Raw genomic sequence first — 27,262 nt, forward strand, 5'->3', positions numbered from 1 at the left:
AGAGGCAGTCAGTGCAAACACCCCACAGTTCTTCTTCTGGCATAATTGCCCCATCCTACCACCCCAGTACCCAACCAGCCTTCAAGCCCTACAATTAGAAACCCCACAGGGAACCTAAACCAAAAACGTTGGGATTAGTCAAGGACTGGAAAGGCCTCCAAAATCCTTGGCTAATTTTGACAGCTACAGCTGTTTAAAGTGCTTGCGGGTAGGAGCTTTCCACCCACCAAGGACCATCTTTCCCCAAGAGTCCTCTAGCAGGGTGGATGCTTTCCCCCATCACCAGCAGTTTTCATCTGTGCGGACTATTTATGTCAAATGCTTTGTGTGGCTGTCATAAGATAGCCAGGACTCTGGGAGGCTTTCAAGCGATCCCTGACTTTCAAATAAGAGGGAAGGTCAAATTTGTATTGACTCATAAATGAACTGAGCCATTTCCTGATTTTCTTTTTTGGGATATGGCTCAGCTTATTTCTAAGCCAATCTGATGCAGGCTAGTTACATTAAGAAATAGATCTTCATTCTCTCTGACTACTTGAAATATATTGTGCAGCCTTCTGTTTACTATAAATATGGATTATTATTTTTATTTATGGAAGGAGAATGTAAAATGTAATGATGGGAAGATACCCTAACCAGTGTATGTTAATTTCTGTCATCTATTAAAAGGGCTTGACATGTTACAATTAACAAACTCATATTTTTGTTGTTCACATAATGAAATTTTGGAGATACTGCACATGGCTAAGAACTTGAAATGCTTAAGAAGTCTAATCCAGGAAATTCTATGGCACTGTACCTTTTTCCTACAAAGCAGGACTCATTAGCTATAATGCTGAAATTTGGAGCCTCAGCTTGCTAAAACGGTCTAAAAATTGTACATTTTAAAAACACAATAACAGTCAAAAGTTGGATTGCATCATTTATCTCTTACTAGAGGCCAACACTTCAGCACAAAGTCAGCCATGCATTGGGGTGAAATAGTAAGTGTTAGCAAAAATGGGTGGAACAATGATATGCCTCTCCCCTTAGTATAGTATGCTACATTTTAGTCACACCAAAGCAGAGGTTTCTGCATCCCACACTCCTACCTCTGCACCCAGGCAAGTGAGAGGCACTACCACAGTTCAAGAATACATCAGCCAGGCAAAAAGCATTCAAGGAGGGCTGTGAAGGGCATGGCATAGGCATGGCCCGAATAGCCTCCTTCAACTCACAGGTCAGAAGAGCCCCACCCCTGTTATATACCAACCCACATACACCAATCCCATGTGAGTTAGAAAGTGAAACTTGCTATACATGTGGCAAGACACTCTGATTACTCAATAAGAATTACTATGAGATATTTATCTCTCCTGCAAGGGGGCATGGGCCCATTATCTTGCAACCAAAGAAGCTTCCATTTGGGAGCTTTGTAGATAGACCAAGATGACTGATCATTAGAAATAACTTGAAGTGTGACACTATAAGCAAAATGAGAGTGGGATGAGAATGTTGGTCTGTGGGAGTTCAGTTGCTTCCTTGCGCACTGTGGATCAACATGGGGTGGGGGTGGGAGGCTCCTGCAGCACCCAGGAATATTCTCTCTCTCTCTGTCTCTTTCTCTCATGCCACATAAGACTATTTATAGTGTTTTTTTATCTAGACAACAAAAATGTAATTAAAATGTATTACACTGCAAAACTCATAATAATACTCATAATAATAAACTGTTTTTAATCCTCTGGATATGTGGGAGGTAATAATAGAGGTCTGTAATTCTGTGCATACTTCCTTGGGAGTAAGCACATTTGAACTTAATAGCACTTACTTCTGAGTAAGCATTAATATGATTGGGTCACAAATGAATACTGATTTAGATTGTTTTTAAGAATTATTTACTAGATTGCTCCATATTGAAGGGGGTGGGGAAACAAGTTTTATTATATTTATAGACTGAACCTTTGTTTTCATTTGTTACAGGCCTCGTTTGCATGAAGTCTAGCACCTCAGTGGTCGAGCTTGTTATGCTTCTTTGTTCACAGGTAAGATTATTCATGGCTTTAGCAATATAATACTTGTTCTGTTGACAGAGCCATCATATCAAAATGCAGTGTAATGTTTATCACCATAACATTTTTTAAGAGGAAGACCCTTATTTTTCTTGCATCAGTACCCATACAAGCATACACACTCCCGCTGAAGCACACAGATATAAACCTATGACTTTAAAAATACACTCTAATATTTCATTATAAAGCTTAATTAAAATTGCATTAGTAACTGGATAAATGGATCGGCCGGTAACTCCAATCTTAAATACTAATGGATGGTTCAGCATTGCAAATGGACAGCTTATTTTGCTTGTTCTAGTATATTTCTCTTTGGAAGTATTGCTTGTGCAGTCTACTTTGCAAGCCATTTAGAGTTTGGTGCTATATTTGAAATGCCGTTGATAAAATAATATGAGATACAGTAGGCTACAGCATCCTGGATGCAGGGAAATATAACCGGGTATCTTGTAACTGGACTAGAATCCAGGAAACACGGGAACCACAGGGTGGGGAGGGGGTTAGCACACTTCAAGGCATATTTCTGAGGACGGGAAAAAGAGGAAATCCAAAAAAGACATCTGGATGTGAGATTTTGTTTTTAGTTCTAATTGGACAATAAATACGGATTTTAACATTAAAGTACTGGAAGATAAACTGTCCTTTTATCTCCTACTAATTCAATAAGCATATTCATTTCTCCTCCACATATTACTTCAATCTCTCTCTTTCCATGATCAGTTTTAAACAGTACATGTATTCCAAAGTACAAATTCACATATAAAGTTATTTTTGTGAATATAATCAATTGACATTAATTGTATACTTCCTTCTGATTTTCTAGATGGTCTTAGCTCTGTCTCCTTTTTCATCAGTTCTGTGCCTATAAATGATTCAAATGTTTTAGCAATATTCAGAGTTGAAAGTAAATGCCAATTACGCCTAGTTTTAGGTATTTCACCCTCTTACCTGCTCTTTGCTCGTTGATTGGTAGCACTTTCCTTTGGATTCTACGAGGAAACAACTGAGCCTGTTGTTGTTGTTGTTGTTGTTGTTGTTGTTGTTGTTGTTGTGTGCAGAGTGGATTTGTGGTACGGAAAAGACATCAGTAGTAGGGCTTCTCACCAGTGGTTGAGCTTCAAAACGTCTCTTGCATAGAACTTGGAAAATTTGTTACCTAAAGTTTAAGTCCTTAATTTGTGGGAAATAGCAAAATATTATTTTAGTCCCCCGAATTCTCTAACAAGCAGTTCATAGGCAGATTCTTGAGCAAGAGAAAAACTCCCAGTACCTTCTTACGTGCTCTTTGTTTTAACTGCATTTCACAAGGATAAAGTGGAATGCAGCATTAGGGTCTAGTGTGTTTTGATGGCCTCATCATCTAATCATAGGTTTAACATTACTCATTTGCTGGCTCCAGGAATTCCTGCCATTAAGGACTCTAGAGATGTAACTTGCCTCAAATATTGATTGAGGGGAAGAGTGAGAAATTTAAGCTCCTTTGTTATTTTTGTCTTTGAAGCATTATAGTGGAGCTATGCAACAAACAAAGCTACACTGTGTTTTTAATTTTATGGTTTGAAAGGCAATGTTAGGTGGATGGGTACCTAATTCCCTTTTCACTTCACTTCTCCCAGTCCTCAGCCCCAAGTACCAAAGCATGTATTTTATTCAAAATTTCACAAAAATAGGAATGAAATACATGTACTCAGAATCCAAGAAATCTAAGGAAGAGATGCTGGGGCAGGAGCCTCCTTGATGTTCTTTTGAAGTTCCCTGGCCATTATCCGCTACTGGAGAACTTGAATTGCCCCCCTAAACATGCCTCAGATGTGGAGAACACTGCTCCATTAGCATTGTTGAATTAAGGTTCATCTGTCAGTCTAATCAGTTTCTGTATGTGACATATGAAGAGGCACCATCTTTTCCTGCACCTCAGGGAGCAAAATGTCTTAGACAAGCATTGTAGAAGATCCTTCACCCTCCCAACAGCCTTTGGGAGGGAAACGTGTAAGGTAGGGTGCTATATTTTATGGCTGGTGGAAGATCATACTAATCACTTTCAACCGTGCCATGGTTTTTTATTTTTTTTATTTGGCATCATTAGTGATCATGGAAGTATACAGATTATAAGAGGTTCCTGCTCCAAGGAGCTTGCAATCTGAAAAATAGCCTTCCTGATACTTGCTTTTATTACCACCATTATTTTATTTGAATTTTACCCTATCCTGAACCAAAGTTACACAATAAAGTTAAAATCCAAATGTTATACAGCTGTGCAACAGTGATAAAATACCATAATGATGAAAGTAAAATAAAACAAAAAGTCAACAGAGAGAGTTCATACTAACAGCCTGAAGTTCCCAGTCCCTCAAAACCAATAACTTTACCAGCTTCTAGAAAACGGATGGCCCATAGAGCAGCTATTATTATTATTATTATTATTATTATTATTATTATTATTATTAACTCATGATTCAAGTTCTTCAGGTTGTGATTAGGTTGTTTTGGAAACAACAACCTAGTCCATACTGTCCAAAGAAGAACTGGTATTTGGAAGGTGGGTTGGTACTGAATTCCAGCTATTGGAGGAGCAACTGCCCCTATGAAAGAAAGGGTTCGGGCACTTCCATATTACAGACTAATTTACTAATCTACTACAACATGGATGTTTAATCAACTTCTATGCATTCCAACAACATCTGGAGGGCCACAGGTTTGTCATCATTGTTCTAAGTAAATAGTTGTAAAAAATCTGGGGACCTTCCTATACGCACTTGCCTGGCAACAAATCCCACTGAGCTCAGTGTGGTTTATTTCAGAGTAGACCGGTGCTGGATTGCACTGCTAATTAATTAAAATATTGTGATAATCAGTCAACTAAAACCTGCAAACTTAGTTGAGAATTTTTGTTGCTAACCTGAAGTGGAGAGAAAACTAGTTGCAAAGTTCATTACTTTATTGTTATTTATATTTCACCTTTCCTCCAAGGACATCATAGTTCTTCCTTCTTCCTTTTATCCTCACAAGATCCCTGTAAGGAAGGTTAGGCTGAGCGGGGATTCAAAGCTTGGTCTCTCAGCTCATTGTCCAACATTCTAGTCATACAAAATGATGAATCAAATGAAGATGGGTATTTTCTTGGAAACATAGCTGCTGATATTTCTCTAAAATGGAAATACTGTTTACTACCTTCCCTACTGCATTAAAACCTTCATTTCCAATTGATGTTTGTAGTCTCCCTTTGTTAAGTTCCCTATTTTGTGATATAGGTACCGTTAGACAGTGCTTGAGAACAAGAGTAGTTTTGATTTTATGTTCTAAATTAATTACATTTTGCAGTCTGATGTAAGAGTTTGAAGTATCTATCTTCAAAAAGATAGATGACCGAGAAGGCTTTTGAAAATATTTTGTTTGCATAAACTAGGGTAACAGTAGACTCTGAAAAAGGAAAGGGAAATGCAAAGTTTGTTTTCCTTTCATTTGCTACAGCAAATTAGATGCTTTTATGCTCTTTATGTTGGAAATTCCATGTTAACGACTACAGATTAGCAAGGATGTCAGAATTTTTTTCTTATCTGAGCTCCTGAATAAACTTAACATTGCCAGCGGCTCATGTCCAAGGTATGGTCTAAATTTACATGAAATATCACATTACAAACGTCTGAAGGTACATGTCATGGATAATTCAGTTCATATGGGCAGGTTTTTAGACTCTGAAGGATATGCAATCAAGTCTGTTTCCCCAGAGGAATTTAGTCTTTGTGAAAAATTCGCTTTAAGGTTTATGGAAACTCCTAAAGGGATACTGCGTTATTTGGCACTGAGAAATGGCTGTTGTTTCTTTGTATTTTGGTTGCTATTGTCCCTTTTTAATAGCTTCCCTTCATTTGTGTTAACACACTGCATTTCACACATATGAACTTGAGGTTAAAATTAGATTGATTTTGGTTATTGCATCTACAGTGGTCCTCTGGAAAATTCATAATATGTAATGACATGTTCAATGCATTTGAATTAAGTTAATTTTCAAGGGTGGGTGGGATTAAGATGTTGTTTTTGACAAGATCTGCCCTTTATTAGCTGGTCTTTGTTCCCTATAGCCTAGTTTTATTTATCACATCTGTGATACTGTTTTGTGGCAGATTTCTCAAATAAACCATGAAGCTTTTCTTAAATTTCTTTTCTTCTCTTTTTTTAGTATAGCTCCTTCTTTGATACAGAGCAGATTTGGTTTTCAGTAATGGTTCCTTTTCTCTTTAAGAACGACAATAGCATCTACCCTGTTTCTCCTAAAATAAGACATAGCCATAAAATAAGCCATAGCAGGATTTCTATGCATTTGCGAAATATAAGCCGTTCCCCAAAAATAAGCCATACCCCGAAAATAAGCCATAGTGACGTGGTACCTCCCATTAAAACAGCCTGGAGAGGCGTGGCTATGCAGCGTACCGATGCAACACGGTTAAAATAAGACATCCCCTGAAAATAAGCCATACTGTGTTTTGTAGAGCGAAAAAAAATATAAGACGGTGTCTTATTTTAGGAGAAACACGGTAACTATTTCCAGATTGTTATATAAGTCCCCTCTTCAGAATACTGATGTACTCAGACTGTATTAGGCTAGATCTTGTGAGTCTTCATCTTTGTACAAAACTGTACTGTATCTGCCAGTAGTTTTTGTTTTCTTAACTAGAAAATAAAGGTCTCATTCTTTAATACATATTGTTCATTTATATTTTTCAATCAGGGAACAGAGTGAAACTGTTTTGGGACCTGAAACTCTAAAACACATTTAGCTTAAATATGCATAACGTTTTCCCAAGAACATCTGACTTTTCTGATTAACCAAAAGGGACTTTTGTGTTCTGGTGATGTAACTTTCACGAAGCCCATAATCTTGAGATCTTGACTGAAGGCTTTTAAATAAAGGACCAGCACAGGGGGCGGGGCAGGGGGGATACTGTTATCGTTTTCCTTAGGAACATGTTTACTTTCAGATATTATACATTGAATACATGATCACCCTAGAGGCACACTACTTGAGGATTGATGAAGAGGGATTTGACTTGTAACAAGCCAAAATGATTTCTTTATAGTTAACAGATGAGAGTCCCTATGAGACCCTCATAGGGAGGAGAACATAACAGAACTTCAGCACAAGAGCTAAGTTACTGTTTTGAAACTATGTCTTTACAAGAAGCTGTGGTCAATATGTATTTAAAATAAGTGCATAATTAAAGAAGAAGTGTTTAGAACAGTGGCTTTAACATGTTAAAATCTTTAAATAGTATCACCTTTATCTCCATTAACTACGACAAATGAAAAGGAAAAATTGCATTGTGGAAAATATATTTAGAAATGGACCTGATATTTAATGGGAAAAAACACAAAAGATCATTGTTACCAAAAATAAACAGTAATTGATCTAAAGCATCTAAACTCAATGCAGCTTGTCTTATCTTTTATACAGTGATTTTGGATCCAGTACTATATCTGGATGCTCAGCTAGTGATTGCGCTTAAGAGCACATTTTACCTGCTTAGATTGATATGCCAACTGCAGTCTTTCCTGGATTGCTAGCCATCATAACGAGAGGCATCCAGAGTAGTGTACTTTACGATTACTGTGAGGCAGCCTATGGGGAGTCAAACGAAACTTCTGCTGGGTCGGAAGGTTTCTACTGATGTGTTCAGAAGCAGCACTGGGAACAAAATCACACACAAATGAGTTTATATGCCCATGTCTGTTGACGTCACCCAAGAACTGAATGTGAGGACTCAACTATTCAGTTACTGTTTATTTGTGGTAACAATAATCTTGTATTTTTACTCCTGATTTTTTTTTTTTAACTGCTAAGGCGTTTGGGCCTCCAACAATAGCAATGTAGACTGTACACCTGCTCCTTTGGAGGGAGTGCAACCGTATCGTGAACAGGAAACTAACTAGCTGCCTTTTTTTACCTTTAAAGACATAAATTGTCTAGTTTCAAGATACTTTAGATACCTCATTTTCTCATATAAACTTAGCTGTACTTTAAGATCTTCTTCATAGGCCCTGTTCCAGGTATTTCTGCTGACTGGAATGTGGTGAATTCCTTGTGGTTATTCCTTGTGGCAGTAGCACCACAAGTGTCTAACTCGCTCCCTGAGTTCCTCCCCTTCATTTTTATTAGATGTTAGGTTAAAGTAGTTTCCCCCCACAATGAGACTTTGGGTCTCTCTGATTTTCTGTTTATAAAAGGAATGGGGAACCTGTGGTCCCCCAGATATTGCTGGACTACACCCCCACAATCGCTGACCACTGGCTATGTTGACTGGCGATGCTGAGAGTTGGAAGCCCAATAACATATAGAATCATTTTTATTTAACATCTATGTTATTACATGCTTTCATGTAATCGACACTCACGCTCCTGTGTTTTCTAGTGGCAGGAAAGTGCCAATTCTAATGTATGCTGATGATGCTGTACTTCTTTCCCAAACCAAAGTTGGCTTGAAACGAGCTTTAGAGAAATTTAATGACCAATGTAACTTCGAATTGTTAACAATTAATTTCTCCAAAACTAAAATTGTTCGTTTTGGCCGCTCTTTCAGGAAAAACAATTGGAATATGAAGGGAAATGTAATAGATCAAATTAAGAACTTCCAATATTTAGGCATAACCTTCTCGTACAATGCCAAATTTTCAGTACATCTGACCACATCAGCCACTTCAGCAGAGAGAAGTGCAAATGCCATCCTCAAACTATTTAGAAGCAAAGGGGCTGGCTTCCTTCCTATGGCCTTGAAAGTTTTTCAAGCAAAATCTTTGGCCCAACTTTTGCATGGCTCACAAATTGGTCTCTCTGCCAACCTTAAGATTCTTGAAACAGTCCAATCAAAATTTCTTAGATCCCTATTTGGTACCCCTAAGAGTACTCCCAACATAATATTAAGACAAGAGGCAGGATTTCTCAGAGTTGAATTAAAAGTCTGGGAACAGGCAATATTCCTATGGTTGAAAATTCTTTATAATCCAAAGGGAATGTTATCTCACTTTCTGTCTGCAGTCCCTTATCCACCTTGGCTTACGCAAATTGTTAACAAGATCAAACAAATTGGCCTAAATCCCGAAGACCTCTTTAGTGGATCCCTGAATAAGGCAAAATCAACTATTACTCATAGGCTTCTCGATATCGAACTGCAAAAAGAAGATGCCTTACTGTCTGAGAACTATAGGTGTCTAAAATCTTGGCCCAATTTTTCAGCTGCCCCTTATTTATCTAAATATTACTTACGAATCTTATAGATGGGCTTTTTCCAGAGCCCGATTTGAGGCACTGCCTACAGCTGTACTACACGACAAATTCCTGCGGATACCAATCCATGAGCGCCTATGTCCATGCATGACCAAGAAGGTGGAATCTGTTACTCACATTCTTCTATTCTGTGAACTTTACAATGAAGAACGGCCTCGACTTATATTACCCCTTTTATCAAAATTTAAACGCTTGCAATATTATCTGGAATTTACCCCCGAAATCCTACGCAAATTCCTTTTGGAAGACTCTTTGAGCTCAGTATCCTATGCTGTGGCCAAGTTTTGTACCTTAGCCATCAAAAAAACGTAAATCGCTTCTATTGCAAAATATACTATAAATTTCTTTTGCGTTATTGCTTTTTGTTTTATTCTAATCCTTAGGATTTTGATGCCTTATAGCGAAATTACTGATCACTGGTTTGGAATTATACTGTATTATATTGCTGGCTTTTGCTGTAATAAACTGTGTTCAGTTGAGATAACATATAGAATGAAAACTGGGCATATTGGTGTGTTTGTGAGAGAAGGCATTCTTTCATGTATCCAGGTCCCAAACTAGACTTTCAAAGTGTCACATAATTGACAGGGAGCCAGTGGACTTGTTTAAATAGTGAGATATCCCCAATGACTGGTTCCAGTGAGTAGCCTAGTGGCTGTATTTTGACAACACATTACAATAGTCTACATACTCTAGGGTGATCAGAACGTTAATAGCCACAGCAGTCTTGGCTAGTGAGAGATACTCCTTAGCACAGATGCTACACACCCACACACAAAAACTCTCCCTGAACAGGTGAAGTATCCATCAATAGTGCCTCTGTATTATTTGGATTAAGCTCCCAGTGATCAAACCTCAACTATTCCATTACTGATCTTAGACACTGATTTGACACCTATCTAGAAGGATGCTGTGGTTGATGGTATTGAAATATGTCCATGAGATTAGCAGGACTGCAGTCCCGTGTCCTTCCCATGGCACAGATCATTCATCAAGCAAGGCAGTTTCAGTACTGCCACTAGGTCTGAAAGCAGATTGAATTGGTTATAATGTTTATTGTATATAAGCTTTAAAAAACCAACAACTTGTAAGTCATATTCTACCCCAGCTTCTGGGGTAGAAATGGTTTAACAAATAAAATAAAAATAAGATTTTGCCACATATTTAGCTCCAGCTAGTTAAAGACACTTGGATAACGCAAGCAGGAGTATTTTGGAATGATGTAAAGGTCATGCACAGTTAATCATCCCAATGTATATAATCTAAGCTTGGTAGAGCTAAGTGGCAGGAGATTTATATGGCTTAGGCAAGTGCTTCTGAAACCCAAAGGCAAATCTCAAGTATTTTATTAAGCTTTTATTTGTGGAGAAACAAAGAACACATAAAATTTACACCCACTAAATAACAAGATTTGTGATATTGTCAAATCAAAAGGTGATGTTGCTTCAAGAGGTGAAAGTGTTCCATTAGTCAAGGTGTGTATTGTTTGCTCCTGGTAGTTATGATTTATCAAGCCACCAGTAGGGATGGGGGAGAAATTTGACTTGGTTTGCATTTTAAAGTTAATCTATCAATTTTTCACTTTTCAAAACAATATGAGAACGGAAACAGCCATCTTTCAAAATCCACACTTATCTGAATTTTGTGATGCAGTTATTCAACCAAAAAATTGATAAATCCTTCCATCTCTAATCAGCAGGTCATGATATTATGATATCCCTTCATATATGTACTGACTGGGTAAGTCTCAACCTAATTAGCTGTAAAAATTGATGCCACCAAAATATGATCTCCCCTGGTCAGTTGCCACAGTTTCCCCAAAATGCTCTTGAATGCTGCTGCATCTCAGGCATTATTGGGTTAGAAGATAGCCACTGAGTAATTTTTCAGTTTGACTTCACAGGGGAAAGAGAATGAAAGGGAAATGGTTATAATTAATAATACTGTAGTGTTATAAATTGGATTCAGAATTTATTTTTTTGGAAGCTGTGAGAGAAATCCCTTTTAGACATGGTTCAGCAGGTCAATAATTTCTTTCTAGAAAATTTTCTAGAAAACTCTTAATGCTGGTATGGCATTTCCCCAAAATGTCTTTCTATCCTGATATCTAAGAGTCCAGAATTGGGACATGTAATGACTTCCTGATCTTTATAATTTCATGGCAATATGGATACTTGTGCCACCTTTCACATTGTGTGTGTGTGTGTGTGTGTGTGTGTGTGTAATCATTTATTTAAATTTATATCCCATCTAATTTTCAAAAGACATTCAGGGCAGCTAACAAAATCATAAGATATAAAATAGTTCCTTCCCCCGCCAGCTCCCTTCTCCACTATTTTATCCTCCCTTGCTAGTAAAACTGAATTACTGAGTCACAAAATGAAATAGTGTCACCAAAATGGAAAGTTTGGAAAGCTCTTCTCCTCTGTGCATTGGAGGCATTCATACGATTAGGAAACCCAAGATACTTACAAATGAAATCATTTTTACTTCTGTGTTGTTATATGTATAGTATCTGTTTAATGCCAACTATGGATAAGTCACTGTACATAATGCTGAGGCAGCGCAGTCTCTGCCTAGAGGGCTTGAACTTTGCAACAAATGGACAGTATTCAGGGCGAGATTTCAGAGGCTGTCAAATGGGAATTAGGTGTTGAAATAAGAACAAATTCTGGTATTTCAGAAAAGAATATTATTGTTTTTCATTACGCAAATACAAATTGATTGACTAGATAAGCTGTTCTTGGTTTTTTAGGGTTTTTTTTGCTTTGTTCCCGATGGATCAGGAAATTGTCACTTTATTACAGCTTTACTAGCACCTGGTTCACACTGCTTGGAGAGAGTTTATCACATGTGCTGCAGTTGCTGGATAGTTCTGCATGTTTATGAAAACACATGTTACATGACTAAAATGTTGGAGGGGTATACTAAGAACATCACAAAATGATAGTGATTGCAGAAGATTGCTAGTACAGTGGTACCCCGCTAGACGAATGCCTCGCTAGACGAAAAACTCGCTAGACGAAAGGCATTCGCTAGCGGAAGGCTGTCTCGCAAGACGAATTTTTCAATGGGCTTGCCTCGCAAGACGAAAAAATTTCCGATTTTTTTTTTCTTTTTTTCGTCAAACCGCTATTCTCTCGTTGGTGCTTCGCAAGACGAAAAATTCGCTATACGACAGCACTCGCAGAACGAATTATTTTCGTCTAGCGAGGCACCACTGTAAGTGTAATTGAAGGTTAGAGAGGTGTAAATAGGTCTGAATACCTGGGTTTGAAAACCTTGGATAAAGGGGGAGATTGTATAGTGTTGGTATACAGAGATGAGCAGTCATCACAGCTACTGCATGGACACATAACTTAGTGATATGAAGGACTTTGGGGGGAAAGTACATATTATTTCATGATTTGGCCAAACAGTTAAAAACTCATTATATTCAGCATATGATCAGATGGAGCTGCCCTTCCCATTGCTAGTGCTTCCCAGGAAAGGGCTGGGATAGAATGGAAGCAATGCCAGGGCTGCACAGGTGCACCAGGGGAACTGTTGCCTTGCCCTGCCCTGCCCTGCCCTGCCCCAGTCCTTTCTAGGTAAACAGCAACAATGCTGGTCCAGAGATTAGCGCTAACTCATCACATGTAGCTCCACTGCTTTCATTGTTACATGAAATCGTATATTTTTATTTTATTATTTTATTCTTAATTTTAACTGATTTTATCATTTGTATCTCTTTTGCGACTTCATTTTACACTCCTTAGAAGCTATGGGGTTCAACAATATATGAGTTGTTTAAATAAGTTGAATTGCAGTATAATGGTTCCTCTACTTACGTTCACCTCCGGTTATGTATCCTTCGGGATACGTACGCAGCAAACACGGAAGTATCTTTCCGAGTTTCGCCGCATGCGCAGAAGCGGTCCCTCCAGTTGCAGAAACCTCACAATCCGACTGGAGCTCCGGAATGGATCCCGTCCGCAACGGGGGGCACCACTGTATTTTTAAAGTAATTTTTACCATGGAAGACTGCCTAAGTGTGTTGATGTCAAAATGTATTAATTTCCAGAGAGGAAGTTACTTTTTATATTAAATTGTAGCAATTTTGGACTAATAGTATAGAATAGCTCTTCAAAATAGAATACTGTCCTGCCCATTCAGTCTGGTCTGGTTTGGGCAGGAGCAGCAGAACCACCTCTCCAGAGATGGGCTACATGAGGGAGCAAAACCATCTAGTCCATTTAAGCTTGTTCCACCCCTAACTTCCTCTTTGTCTGGCTGTTTCAGCACTTTTCATCCATCAATGGAGCACATTTTTAAAATAGGGCAATCCTGGTTGCAATGGTAGGGCTGTGTGAAGAACTAGAAAAGCCAGTGCTGAACATTGATGAGTACTCAAAGGTGCCAGTATGGCGAATGGGGATTCCCTTGATTGTTCTTCTAGGATCTGGAGGATGGTACCCTTACTCTTGCAAAATGTTCCAAAATATATTTTATATTCTTTTTTATAACTTAGGAATTCTGAACTGCTTGCCAGTTAAATGCCTCTTTCTTTTAACAGTAGTTAGTCAAAACATTTACCTGATGCATCTTAAATTAGTACTGTAGATTTGCTTTCATATTTTGCTTTCATATTTTGCTTAAACATCTGATGCTTTTTACAATAAATATAAATTTCCAGTATGTACCATTACAATGCAATGGAAGAATGGAGACCTTGTGAAGAGTGAGCATATGGTAACCAGAGAAATCCATGTAAAACACGGATGAAATAATCTTTATCAAAATTAAATACTTTCAAAATTGCTGCTTTTTTAAAAAGATGGTTTATTCTTCCCCTTTAGGAATGGCAGAATTCTATACAGAAGAATGCAGGACTTGCTTTTATTGAGCTCATCAATGAAGGAAGGTAATTAATTTTAAAGCTTTTGGACAAGTAGTCATTTTGTATCTAATTCCTTTGGGTGATAATACTTTCACCATCTGCTCCAGGAAGACCAGAGGACAAACTATTTTAATTAAACAGTTTAACAGTAGGGAAGCTTTGCTTAGAAAATACTTCTCTAGTTAATACATAAAATACTGAACTCAAATGTTTATTTATCTGAGAACACCTATGCAATAGTTTAAAGTTGCTTTGAGATTTGAACCACCATCTTTAAGCAGCAAAGTCCACCCCACTCCAGATAGAATCTAAGAAACCCAATCTGCAAATCCATCTGCTGCTCCATCTGCTTTGGAATACCCTGCACATCATATAGTAAAGTTTATTTGTGCAGTTAATGACGGAGCACTATTTTTTATCATAATTTCCTATGTTAGTTTGAGGTACTAGATTATAAAATAGATACTTTATGCATGCCAGTTCATTGTGATGACAGTTAGATTTTTGGGTGCAATCCAAATTAATTATGCTTTAATTTGAATTATGTGGAATATGACTTGCGCTCTCAACTAAGTGATTCTAATGTTGATGCTACTGAATACTCTGTTTTAACCCCCCCCCCTTTTTCGAGGCACCTTTTTTAGTTAAACTGCCAAGAGGACTATTTAAATTTGAGTTTGCCATATCTATGTATATTTATGTTGACCTATTGGAGTAGTATATGTAATCTAATCATTTGGCTATATACGGAAATGAAGAAAGTATCCCTTCTAAAAAAAGTTTTTTAAGTCTATTTTCCCCCTGAGGATATAAGATTAACGAGGGTGAAATGTAAGATCTCAAATTTATAAAACTTAATTTACAATCCTTTTTGTGATATGTTTGAATAATACAGTAAGTGTAGTCAGAATGAAATATGTCACTTTTTGTAAATGTTTATAAGCTTTCTGAGCAAAAAAAAATTCCTCACACTATTTTGTGTGTAGAAACAGAATAACCTGCACTGATAAATCACTTATATCCACATGGATTTACTGTAATCTTTGTGCCAGAGGTCAAAGACTGCCCTAGAGTTTTATCGTCACTAAAAGTCTTTGGATGCAAGAGCAGAACATACTTTAGCTAAGCAAACAAATGAAGAAAACTATCTCCCCTTTATGCCCTGGAATATGCTGGGGGCTTCTAATGTATGTTAGCGGCATGATTCCTTTGCATGGTCTTGTCACATGAGACAATCAGATCTGTTGGTATATTTGATTCTATACTTTAAGCACTAAACGGATCACAGTTTATTTATTGTGTGTTTTTTATGTATGGCTACATAAATTCAATAAATAAAATAATATATTTTCATTTTCTTAGTTTCTGATCAATAGCTTTTTGGGGGGAAAGTTGCTGCTTTTGCTGATGTGAGCATAAATGAATGAAAACAAAATCTCTGTAGTCATATTTTTCTAACACATAGTTTTAACCAAAATACCTATCAGATCATAGGCATATAATTATTGCTAAAAGGCTACTTTTTCTGTCCTGAGCTTTTGATATTGCCCTCCTGGTGACAAAGAGGAAATTGTTATAAATATTTATTCTTCTTAATAGCTAAAGTTTGAATGCAGTTCATCAATCATAGCTAGAGAATGCAATTGTGCAGTTGTCAACAATTAACAGGACATAAACAGTTGATGAATGTGCAGTAGAATTAAAGTGCTCCCTTGAACAGCCTGAAATTATAAACTGGATCATTTAAAGGAATCCAACAAAAGAGCTTTATAATTAAAACAAAGCAAGGTTAATGGAATGTAAAATTGCATATAATTACTATGCAATTATGATTGAATTTTAAATTATGAATTGAAGAACACTGCAAAAGAATTTGTGAATTGGATTTGGAATTCCTTTCCAGTTGTTATTTTAATTTCAGTAAGGTTATATAATCAAGCAAATCTTAGAAAAACCTGGCATCTTGCATTAAAGAATTAAACATTTTTTGATTGCAAATTTGGCTAAACATAGAAAATTAGGGTTGGTTAGAAATAAAACAACAACAAAAGTGTCAAGTATAAAATCAGTACAGTGATCAGAGAGTATTCGCACAGCTTTCAGCATGCCCAGTGGATTTGTGTTTTGTTTCATGACTTCTATGAGCAAGTCATTTTTCAAACCTCCTGGGAAACCCCACAGAGTTTCCACGATTCTATGGATCAAGACCTAGATAAAGTTATAGGTGGTACTCTTACTTTAGGATATGGGCCAGGATCCAAAGAACTTCTTATTGACAAGGCAGTGTTACGCATGAAGCGAGCTCCAAGTCTGGATGATACAAGATGATGCAAAAATGGAATGGAATGTATCTTCACCTGCACAAATGTTACCAACCTGTAGCCAAGTCTGTGTCACTTATTCATATCCAAATGCATAAATCTTGTGGCAACATTTCTAACTTTTCTTCTTTAAAAGCATTCTTTAACATTTTTACAAGCGCTGTAAAAAATACATTTATTTAGATGTATATGGTCCAATCCTACACTAAGATGCAAGTCCTGTTGAGTTCAGTGGGCTTATTCCCTGATTGTTGGGTATAGGAGTTACTTTGAAATTAGAAGTAAATATGTTTACCACTAGCCTAAAAACAACAACTATGCTAAGCATTGTTTGGATGCACATTCTGTTTAATGTTGGCGATTTGGCCAGTGTGAAGCTCTCTGGAGCATGCGCCATGCATGGAGCTACCCATAAAATTGGCAGCTTTGACCATCCGGAACTTTAGTGTGCATTGATACCCTGCCCATGCACCAGAGCTTCAGGATTAGATTGTATGTGTGTATTGCAGGTAGTGTGGTCCAGTAGAGGCATGTGCAGTGCTGTAGTTTGCTCCAATGTCACATTTTAGAGAAGCCTAGGCAGGTGACAAGTAAAAAGAAGAAAAAGCTTGTTTTCCACAGGCAACCAGTATGTTTCCTTTGGTCGGCAATATTCCTAAGAGCACCTGCCAAACACTGTAGAACAGGGCTAGGCAATGGGTGGCCTTATAGGTGTTGTTAGAACTACAACTCCTGTCATTCCTGTTCATGACCACTGCCGGATTTACATATAAGCTAAACAAGCTATAGCTTAGGGCCCCACTCTCTTGCCCCCCCAAAAAAAAATTAAAGGAAAGAAAAAACTGGATGTACATTTCCAAAACGTAAGATAAAAAACAAATAAAATAAAACCTATATACAGCCACAGTGTTTTGTGTTGTGTAGGCTCCTATGATGTAAGTAATGGGCTCTGCCTGCTACCCTGCTCCCTAAAATATCACTGGTTTGCTCATTTCTATATATAGGGTACCTAGATTCTGCATGGACTGGTTGCATGGCAACATGTGCAAATGGCTTTAAATACCAATTAGGCCTATAAATTACCATATAGCATATATTCAACACAAAAGCAGTGACAATTTGTTGTTGACAAAGGACAGCTGGACATAAGCTACCCTTAGTAGCTTAGGGCCTTATGAAACCTAAATCTGGCCCTGTTCATGGCTATGTGGACTGGAGATGTTGGAAGTTGGCAGTGTTTTTTTCTGGCAGTATGCTGTGCCGACACTGTTTTTCCTAGAAAATAGCACTGGAAATTGGCATCCACCAACAACATCTAATTGGCCACAGCTTGCCCAGCCCTGCCTACTGTAAGATCCCAGAGTTGAATGCCTGCATTCTTTGCAACATGTTAAGAGATTGTGGCATAAACCTTGCAAACAATGCAGGGCAGTCACTTTGAATGGTGCAGTATCTGAGGCCATACTTGAAGATAGGGCAGAAGATTGAATGGGCAGTAGTTAAAATTTGCATTTTTTGTGACAGCCCATTTTAGGCCATCATGTCTCATTATTGCTCTAAAGTGCACATTATAAAGAAGGAAGCTTCTAGTAGAGAACATTACTTTTTCTGCAGCTTAGAATTTTTTCCTGAAACGTCTTCCTTTGAAGAACAGATGCACAAAGGCAGGATTTTCAAAGCACTCATCACTGGCTTAAATCTACTTCTGCTGAAGTCTGCGATAACACATTTATTGTGTTCTGTTGGATCAGACTTTTAAGCCAGTATTAAGCACTTGCATTTCATCCAGAGAATAGAGTTGGTTTCTGTTTTGTTTAAGGGAAACTGAAAAGGGAGAAGAAGAGATGATTTCAATCATCCATGATTTTGTATAGTGGAATTTTTAAAAGTTTGTTTTGTTCAAATTGTCATTGGCAATGAACAAAAACCTATGCAATTATAAAAGGTGTGACATGGCATTTATTTATTTATTAAAATTATGATCTATCCTTTACCAAAGGTTTCCAGGAAGGAAATACATAACATAGCTAAAACACTGTACAAAAGAATCAAAACCAAAATCAAATATGCATAGAACTGTGAAAATCCTCATTAAAATAAAGTAAAATAACATGTTGAAATGAGATAAGGATAATTACAGCTGACTGAATGGTATGGGAAAAATTATTTGGTTGCTTTCCCAGAACATACATAATCCAAATAAAACAGTTGTTTATAACAACTACTGCTTAATTATGGTAATAAGCTGTATATACAATTTATGTTGGTGGATTTTGTCTGATTTTGCAGATCAGTTTATTACCAAATTATTGATTTTTCATGCTAATGTAAACAAATCCATTCATGTATATTTACATTTTATGTATGAAATGTTTTTAATGAAGATACATTAAGACTGATTTTAGTTAACTTTTTTCCTCCAGACTATTGTGTCATGCAATGAAGGACCATATTGTACGTGTTGCAAATGAGGCGGAGTTTATCTTGAACAGGCAGAGAGCTGAAGATGTACACAAACATGCAGAATTTGAGGTAAGTCGGGCAGCTGATAAAACTCTGATATTTCTGTTTTCATTCAGCTAGCATTTACACTGTACCCTTTCCCTTCCTTACTTCCCACTTCGAGGTCCTCGTAGCTCCCCAAATCTGATCCAGAGGGCCCCCCTACATGCTTGCAAAATGAGACTTCCTCATCCTTTCTTGCCCCCTGTAACTCCCTACACACTCCTCAAATCAGGGGTGGAGCGAGGGGGGCATAGGGGGCAGTCCGCCCCGGGTTCCAGGGGAGGGGGGTGACACTTGGGCCAGCCTCGCCCCGCAGCCTGCTCGCAAACCTGCTCGGTGGCCTGCGAGCAGTCTGTGGGGCGAGGCCACTCCACCCTATGGCCTGTTCGGAGCTCACCTGGCGGCACCGCTATGGTGTGGCACGCATGTGCAGTGCATTGTACGCACAGTTCACGCGTGCTGCGTCTGACGCACGGTGCGTGTGTCAGACGCAGCAAAGCTGCACACGTGCACCACCGCTGGGTCCCGGGTTTGCCGCCCTGGGTGACGGAGTGGCTCGGTACGCCCCTGCCTCAAATCCAATCCAAACAGTTTCCAAACTCTTCAGAGCAGATTTTGGAGGCACATGGGGTTGCTGGGGAGAACAAAGGAAGGGGAAGTCCGCTCGCATGTTGTGGGATATCACCCTGTGACGTTACACTCTACTTAAATAACTGATAATTTAGTCATATAATTCCAGTGATGGCATTTATACCTTCCTCTTTTCAAAAAACACCAGTTTTTTATTTTGAAAAGTGCTGTGAAAAGTCATTTTTTTTAGACTTTTGGTGCACTCAGAAGGCGGTCCCACTGAATTCAATAAGGCTTCCTCTCGGGCAAGTAGTTTTAACTGGGATTATCAATGCCTTTCCTTGTGCACACAGCAGCCCCTCCTCACCCCACCCTTTCCTGTAATGCAGTTAGACCTGAAAGAAGACATATATTGTAGCAACAAAATACATTTTCAATCCTATGCAGTGTGGGTGTTGGAAGGGGGTCACAGCCAACAAGGGAAGGCATAACTTACCTGTCCCCAGCTGCGATTCACACAAACCCCCCAAATAACCCTGTGCCACAATTAGACTTGAAAGATTTTTTTTTATTTGTTACAGTGCCCCTCCCTCTCTGTAATTAGGCTCGCATATTGATTCCAATAAAATGTTTTGGTTACAGAATCATAGAACTGTAGAGTGGGAAGGGATCATATTCCAGCCTCCTGCAATGCAGGAATCTTTTGCCCAGCTCATTGTCCCAAGAAGGTTGGAGCTCCTTGGTTATAGGTTTGCAGCCTTAGGTTGCAATTCTAAGCACACTTACTAGGGAGTAGGATCTGTTAAATACAGTATAATTAATTCCTAAGATGATGTACTTTCACTATTGATGCACTATTGGGTCACACTAACTTTCAACCAGAAAGATATAAGGAATATAAGGAATTATACCAGAAAGATATGGAGGTCTCATACACCCCAGGAAATGTGGTTGCTGACCTTGAGCCAGACATCCTGGAGAGTGAAGTCAAATGGGCCTTAGAAAGCCTTGCTAACAACAAGGCCAGTGGAAGTGATGATATTCCAGCTGAACTATTTAAAATTTTAAAAGAGGATGCTGTTAAGGTGCTGCACTCAATATGCCAGCAAGTTTGGAAAACTCAGCAGTGGCCAGAGGATTGGAGAAGATCAGTCTACATCCCAATCCCAAAGAAGGGCAGTGCCAAAGAATGCTCCAACTACCGCACAATTGCACTCATTTCACACGCTAGCAAGGTTATGCTTAAAATTCTACAAGGCAGGCTTAAGCAGTATGTGGACCGAGAACTCCCAGAAGTGCAAGCTGGATTTCGAAGGGGCAGAGGAACCAGAGACCAAATTGCAAACATGCGCTGGATTATGGAGAAAGCCAGAGAGTTCCAGAAAAACATCTACTTCTGCTTCATTGATTATGCAAAAGCATTTGACTGTGTCGACCACAGCAAACTATGGCAAGTTCTTAAAGAAATGGGAGTGCCGGATCACCTCATTTGCCTCCTGAGAAATCTCTATGTGGGACAAGAAGCTACAGTTAGAACTGGATATGGAACAACTGATTGGTTCAAAATTGGGAAAGGAGTACGACAAGGCTGTATATTGTCTCCCTGCTTATTTAACTTATATGCAGAATACATCATGCGAAAGGCTGGACTGGATGAATCCCCAACCGGAATTAAGATTGCCGGAAAAAATATCAACAACCTCAGATATGCTGATAATACTACCTTGATGGCAGAAAGTGAGGAAGAATTGAAGAACCTTTTAATGAGGGTGAAAGAAGAGAGCGCAAAATATGGTCTGAAGCTCAACATCACAAAAACTAAGATCATGGCCACTGGTCCCATCACCTCCTGGCAAATAGAAGGGGAAGAAATGGAGGCAGTGAGAGATTTCACTTTCTTGGGTTCCATGATCACTGCAGATGGTGACAGCAGTCACGAAATCAGAAGACGCCTGCTTCTTGGGAGAAAAGCAATGACAAACCTAGACAGCATCTTAAAAAGCAAAGACATCACCTTGCCGACAAAAGTCCGTATAGTTAAAGCTATGGTTTTCCCAGTAGTAATGTACGGAAGTGAGAGCTGGACCATAAAGAAGGCTGATCGCCGTAGAATTGATGCTTTTGAATTATGGTGCTGGAGGAGACTCTTGAGAGTCCCGTGGACTGCAAGAAGATCAAACCTATCCATTCTCAAAGAAATCAGCCCTGAGTACTCACTAGAAGGACAGATCCTGAAGTTGAGGCTCCAGTACTTTGGCCACCTCATGAGAAGAGAAGAATCCCTAGAAAAGACCTTGATGTTGGGAAAGATGGAGGGCACAAGGAGAAGGGGACGACAGAGGATGAGATGGTTGGACAGTGTTCTTGAAGCTACTAACATGAGTTTGGCCAATCTGCGAGAGGCAGTGAAGGATAGGCGTGCCTGGCGTACTCTGGTCCATGGGGTCACGAAGAGTCGGACACGACTGAACGACTGAACAACAACAACAAACTTTCAACCACTGGAGGAATAGCAATAATCTATCATGAAATGTCACATAAGATCAAGGATAGAGAAGAGGTTTTTTTTTGTGTGAGATGAGGTTTATTGGCAACATTTGGCCAGCTCTCTTCACTGCAGCTTTCTTATATGGTTTTGTTCTTTTCAGTATAGATTGAAAACAGAACTTTCTCTGATATTTTCTTTCTCAGTATATATAACCTTTACTTTATTCTGTCATCTGAGACAGCAGTCACTTGTCATATGGGATTGCAACAAATTTATTACGAAGCATATTCTGGATATTTTCAGTTTAGGTATTAAAAAAAAATCACATTTACAATTAAGTGTATGTCAGAGTGAGGTTTCATATTGCTTCAACAGTAAATAACATTTGATATTTATCAGAGCATCATGCAGTAAACCAAGATGACAGTAGAAGATTGAGTTATCTGCCCTTTGAAGAATTTGTTGCGGTATAAGATCTGTCAGAACCGTAGACAAAATGAGAATATTCAATTAGCTTCCAGCTTCAGTTAGCAAATACAATTTAGAATATTAACCAAATTCCCTTAAGGGAAGAACCTAAGTCAATTTTCTAGTAAGCAAACCAAGATCTTTCTCAAATGTGAGATTCTTTAAATTTTTATGTTATCTTGCTATTTCAAAAATACGATACTTTGGACAGGCAGTATAAAACCTGTTATTTGAATTAATATTAAGAAAAGTATTTAAATAACCATAGTTAGAGATGGACTTCTAGACATACTTCTCAGTTACAGACTTGTGTCCCCAGAAAACCTGTTCCAGAAAATTAGGAGTAGCTGCACAGAGAAGGAGAAATCTGGAATTATCTTGATGCACTCCTAGTAGCCCTTGGCATATAATTCTTTGAGTCCCTGCCTAAAAGGGCAAGGCATGTGATTGTGACATTTCTGAAGTACAGCCACATTTCAGATGCTTTTGGTCTTTATATTTGTTTCTGTTTCTACATTCATGCATGCATTTTTTAAATGAAAAATCTGCTAGATACATAAGACTCAATTTCATATTTATTTTTCATTTTGCTTTTGTTTTTGTTAACAATTATTCACTGTGTGAAAATCTTTTTAACCAAGTAATACAGTTGAATGTATCCTTTTCACTAAGCTTCCTTTTCGATGCTGTAAAGGTACAAAGTCTGTGTGGTTTGGTTTGACATGACTCTAGCTGTAGAAACTCTCATTTCATAAACATTATTGAGAAAGTCCAATTACTGTATTCTAGAACCACAATTTCCACAGTTAACATTCATTTATTCTGTTAGCTTCTGTAATTGCTCAGAATGAAAAATGAACATTTGATTTAACTGTCCAATGAGCTGATGAAATATTAACCTCATTACAGAAGAAGATCATTGTACTAATTGGTGCTTCTTGGTACAAGAAGATAAATTGAAAAAATAATTAACCCCATAATGTCTGTGCTCTCAAAATAAATTTAGCTAAACTTTTAGCATTACATAATGGGTAGAATATGCAGGATGCACAAATATATTTGCATGCATGCACACACAAAACACACACACTGCTTAGTATATAGATATAGTTTACTGATTGACAGTAGGAAGTAAACTTGGTTCTAGTCTCCAGTGTTTTGCCAATGGCCGTTTACTGGTGCAATGCTGGGGAGAGGTGGTTTGCAGTGCGGGCACAGCCTGGCAGGGACCATCTTTCCTGCCTTGCGCAGCCATTGGGGAATCCTCATGCCTCCCTCCATGGCCTCATGAAACACTGGGGACTGGCTGTTTAAAGTGGCCAATGAGAGATGCACCAGGTAGCTTGGCTGCAGTACCAGACCTGGTGGATGCAATTCTCAGTCATGTCCACCTATATTTCATATAAGGAAATTGCACTGAAGCCTCCCAGCTCAGTTCATTATGGGAATTCTCAGTCTCTCACCCTGCATTGTTCGGTCCTGCTTGAAGGTGAGCGGGAATGGAATACTTGTTCGCCATATTCAGCACCATGGAAGGAACCCTGAGGATCACCTTGGGTGGCAGGATCCACAGGGGCAGCAGATTTGGCCTCCAATGAGTGCAGTCCTCTGTACCCACCCCAAAGCAGCTTCTGAGGGCCAGGGACCAAGAGGGACTGCATGTGATATGCAACTGGCTGCATATATCACAGACCCCTCTTGGGTTAGAAGAGGTCTCTCACTGCTTGCACTCTTTTTGCATCCATTCTATGGATCACATTTAGCACAAAGCAGGTTTATTAAGCAAATGTTACTGTACTTCATTTATGTATATATTATGGTGAATGCTTTAAAAAGTAGCAATTGCAGAACATGGCAGGGGGGAGAGTCTTCTTCAGCCACTTTCCAAAACTGCCTACTGAAAAAATAAACATGGTTTCCCTTTCTAGTCACAGTGTGCCCAATATGCTGCTGACAGAAGGGAGGAGGAGAAGATGTGTGACCATCTTATCAGTGCTGCCAAGCATCGAGATCATGTTACTGCGAATCAACTGAAACAGAAAATACTGAATATCCTAACAAATAAGCATGGTGCTTGGGGAGCTGTCTCACATAGGTATGTTGTTAATCATCGTAACATAATTATATGCTTCTGAACTGGTATTTTAAATGGATGTGTCATGTCTTTATAGTGAGCAGTCGAGACTGTAATGTAATTCACCAGAATCCGTTCCTGATCATACAGCTCATCCTGTGTTATAGGCCTATTCTGGTACTGAATGGAATCTTATATTTAGGTTGTCTGCTATCAGATGAGGAGTGTGCTGTCAGTTTCTGGGTTTTGCACTCAGAAACTCTGCTGCCATCATTTTTTTGTTTAATAAAGTGAATGATCCAGTCATCATGGCAGTGTCTCAGAACCAAAAGTGGCCTTTCAGTGTCTTGCAAAATTCATTGTCCCTGCTTCCATGGCAAATATCTCCTGCCATTTCCTTTGTCAGTTCATCCCAGGTCACCCCAAATAATTCATTTTTTTAAAAACATGAATCATGGAAGCGGAATAAATTATGAAAAATATATGCAAGCAAACATATAAACAGTTTATTGTTTATTATAATCACATGATTTAAGAGCCAAGAAGAAAAAAAATCTGTGGTGCATTGGTATATAGTTTGCCTTATAGCATAGTTTTACCATTTTATTTTTCCCTTTGTGAACTAAGTGTTTTTATCATTTTTTGGCACTACTTTCACCTTTGTTCTCCTCTCTTTTCTTATTGGGTCATAGTAATACTTTGAGAATGAGATGATTTGGTTTTAATTTTTTGTTCAGCACTTGTGGCATAAGCTTTTATAAACCTCACTGACTTCACTGGATGAATGAAGTGTTATCCTGAGTTGGCAGTACAAATATTCATGGGGTAATGATTTCATTTCTTTCCTGTTTTTTATTTCCTTTTCTGCATTTTATTTACTTCCGACTTTTGTCTGTCTGTCTATCAGTCTGTAGATAGATGTATGGATGAACAACCTTGGAACTCAAGATAATTTTTCGTTCATCTGCTGAACTGTAGTTCACAAATGCTTACGCCATAATGTATTTTTTTTAATCCTTTAAGATGCCACAAGATTCCTTGCTATAGATACAACGGACTTAATAAAATACTGGTGCAGTGAAGAGAATCAGTGGGTTATGGTTATCTCTGAATATAAACTTTATAAAATGTATATTAGGGATTGTATAAAAAAGAGCATAAGAAACTTTAAAAGGGTAACAAAGAGTCTTGTTAAACTGAAAGAGGGAAAGAAGGCTAAATATATTCAAAATGATTGGAGATTAAGGGAAAACACTTTCCTCTGAAAATGAAAGTCTTGCCCAAACAATAACAAAAAGGGAAAACTCTGGCAAAAGAAATGTAAGCTGGAGAAAAGTGAAGGAAGAATTTGAAGAGTATAAATTTTATCAGATTATTTATTTATTTTTAAATAGTACCAGTAGGAGGAATCATTTCCTGATAACAGTGAAACCTCTATCTCTGCCAAATTCTCCAGTTAGGATAGTAGCCCTTTATTGATATGGGCTGGTAATATGAATCTGCATTTGGGGAGTGAAAAGATAATGTTTAAACAATGATTAAAAGAAAGTGATTAGAGACAACACAGCTGTAAAGAAAGGAAGTATAGATCATGAAAAGCCTAAACAAACAGCCATCAGAATGACACAAATAAATAAAACACTAGGCAAAGCTATCCTAAGCAGGACATGATGTTGAATGGAGAAAAAGCTGTCAAATAAAATGTCAGCTGAAATGCATGGTGCCAGATAAAAAGAGAAAATAAAAACTGAAGCAACAGGAGTGATTCTAGCTCAGATGATAAGGTTAAGTAAACACCAACTAAAAGTGAAACTGGATATTGAATGGTAGACATGAGAAATAATAATATAGAAAGGAAAGACTTTAGAAGGGAATGGGGAAATGGGGGCGGGGAATTATAAAAGAGCTATACGATAATGAAATGAGCAAACCTTTGAAACAAAGAGATTGAGACGGGATTTGCAGCAATTCAAACCAGAGGAGAAAGTATTCTTAAAAAATACGTATTTCAACATCAAGGACATGAAAAGTGATTATCAAGTCATGGTAATTAAGTATGGTATGGGGATATTTAGAATAATGAAGGAAGAAAGCACATGAAATGATTGGAACAATCTACAAGTGTACTCCTTTCAAAAGGTTTGTTGTTATCTGCTGACACATCAGTTTAACTCCTTGTAGTACATTTTAAATGATTCGCAGAATGCGTCTGCTAGACATTAAAACAATGATCCTAGCAAGTTATTTCAAATGAAAAGCACACAGTTCAAAGATTATACTGTAACTCAACATTATTGATTTCAGAAGGAGTTTTGATTCCCTTTCTCACTGCCAAAACAGGTATTTTATTTAAGGCAAATGAAACACAGGTACAACTCCACCTCCTAAAACAAAAAGTGATTTCAGGTAATATTGAGGAAGAAATTGCATAACATCATTGAGCTGAAAGGAAGTTTGAAAGTCATTAGTTCTTCCACTTCCATGCAAAATCAACTACACTATCCCTGATATTAAATACCTTCAGTGAGGGGGGACCCACCACTTCCTGAGACAGTTTGTCTCACTCTTTAATAGTTCAGAGCTAGGAGGGTTCCTCACACATTTAGCTGAATGCTGCTTCCTGCAGTT

General features: G+C 38.2%; 1 protein-coding gene across 12 annotated transcripts in view; it reads left to right on the forward strand.

Moving 5' to 3' along the window:
* The window catches only part of NBEA (neurobeachin), a 364,492-nt gene that overhangs the window by 129,753 nt on the left and 207,477 nt on the right, over positions 1-27,262 (forward strand). For all 12 annotated transcript variants that reach the window (XM_033146505.1, XM_033146506.1, XM_033146495.1 and 9 more), the window contains 4 exons: positions 1,963-2,024; positions 14,168-14,232; positions 18,953-19,061; positions 24,489-24,655. In XM_033146505.1, coding sequence (XP_033002396.1) covers positions 1,963-2,024; positions 14,168-14,232; positions 18,953-19,061; positions 24,489-24,655 — 403 coding nt within the window. The remainder of the gene's footprint in view (positions 1-1,962; positions 2,025-14,167; positions 14,233-18,952; positions 19,062-24,488; positions 24,656-27,262) is intronic.

This window comes from Lacerta agilis, chromosome 4, assembly GCF_009819535.1.
Source record: "Lacerta agilis isolate rLacAgi1 chromosome 4, rLacAgi1.pri, whole genome shotgun sequence".
Classification (NCBI taxonomy): Eukaryota; Metazoa; Chordata; class Lepidosauria; order Squamata; family Lacertidae; genus Lacerta; species Lacerta agilis.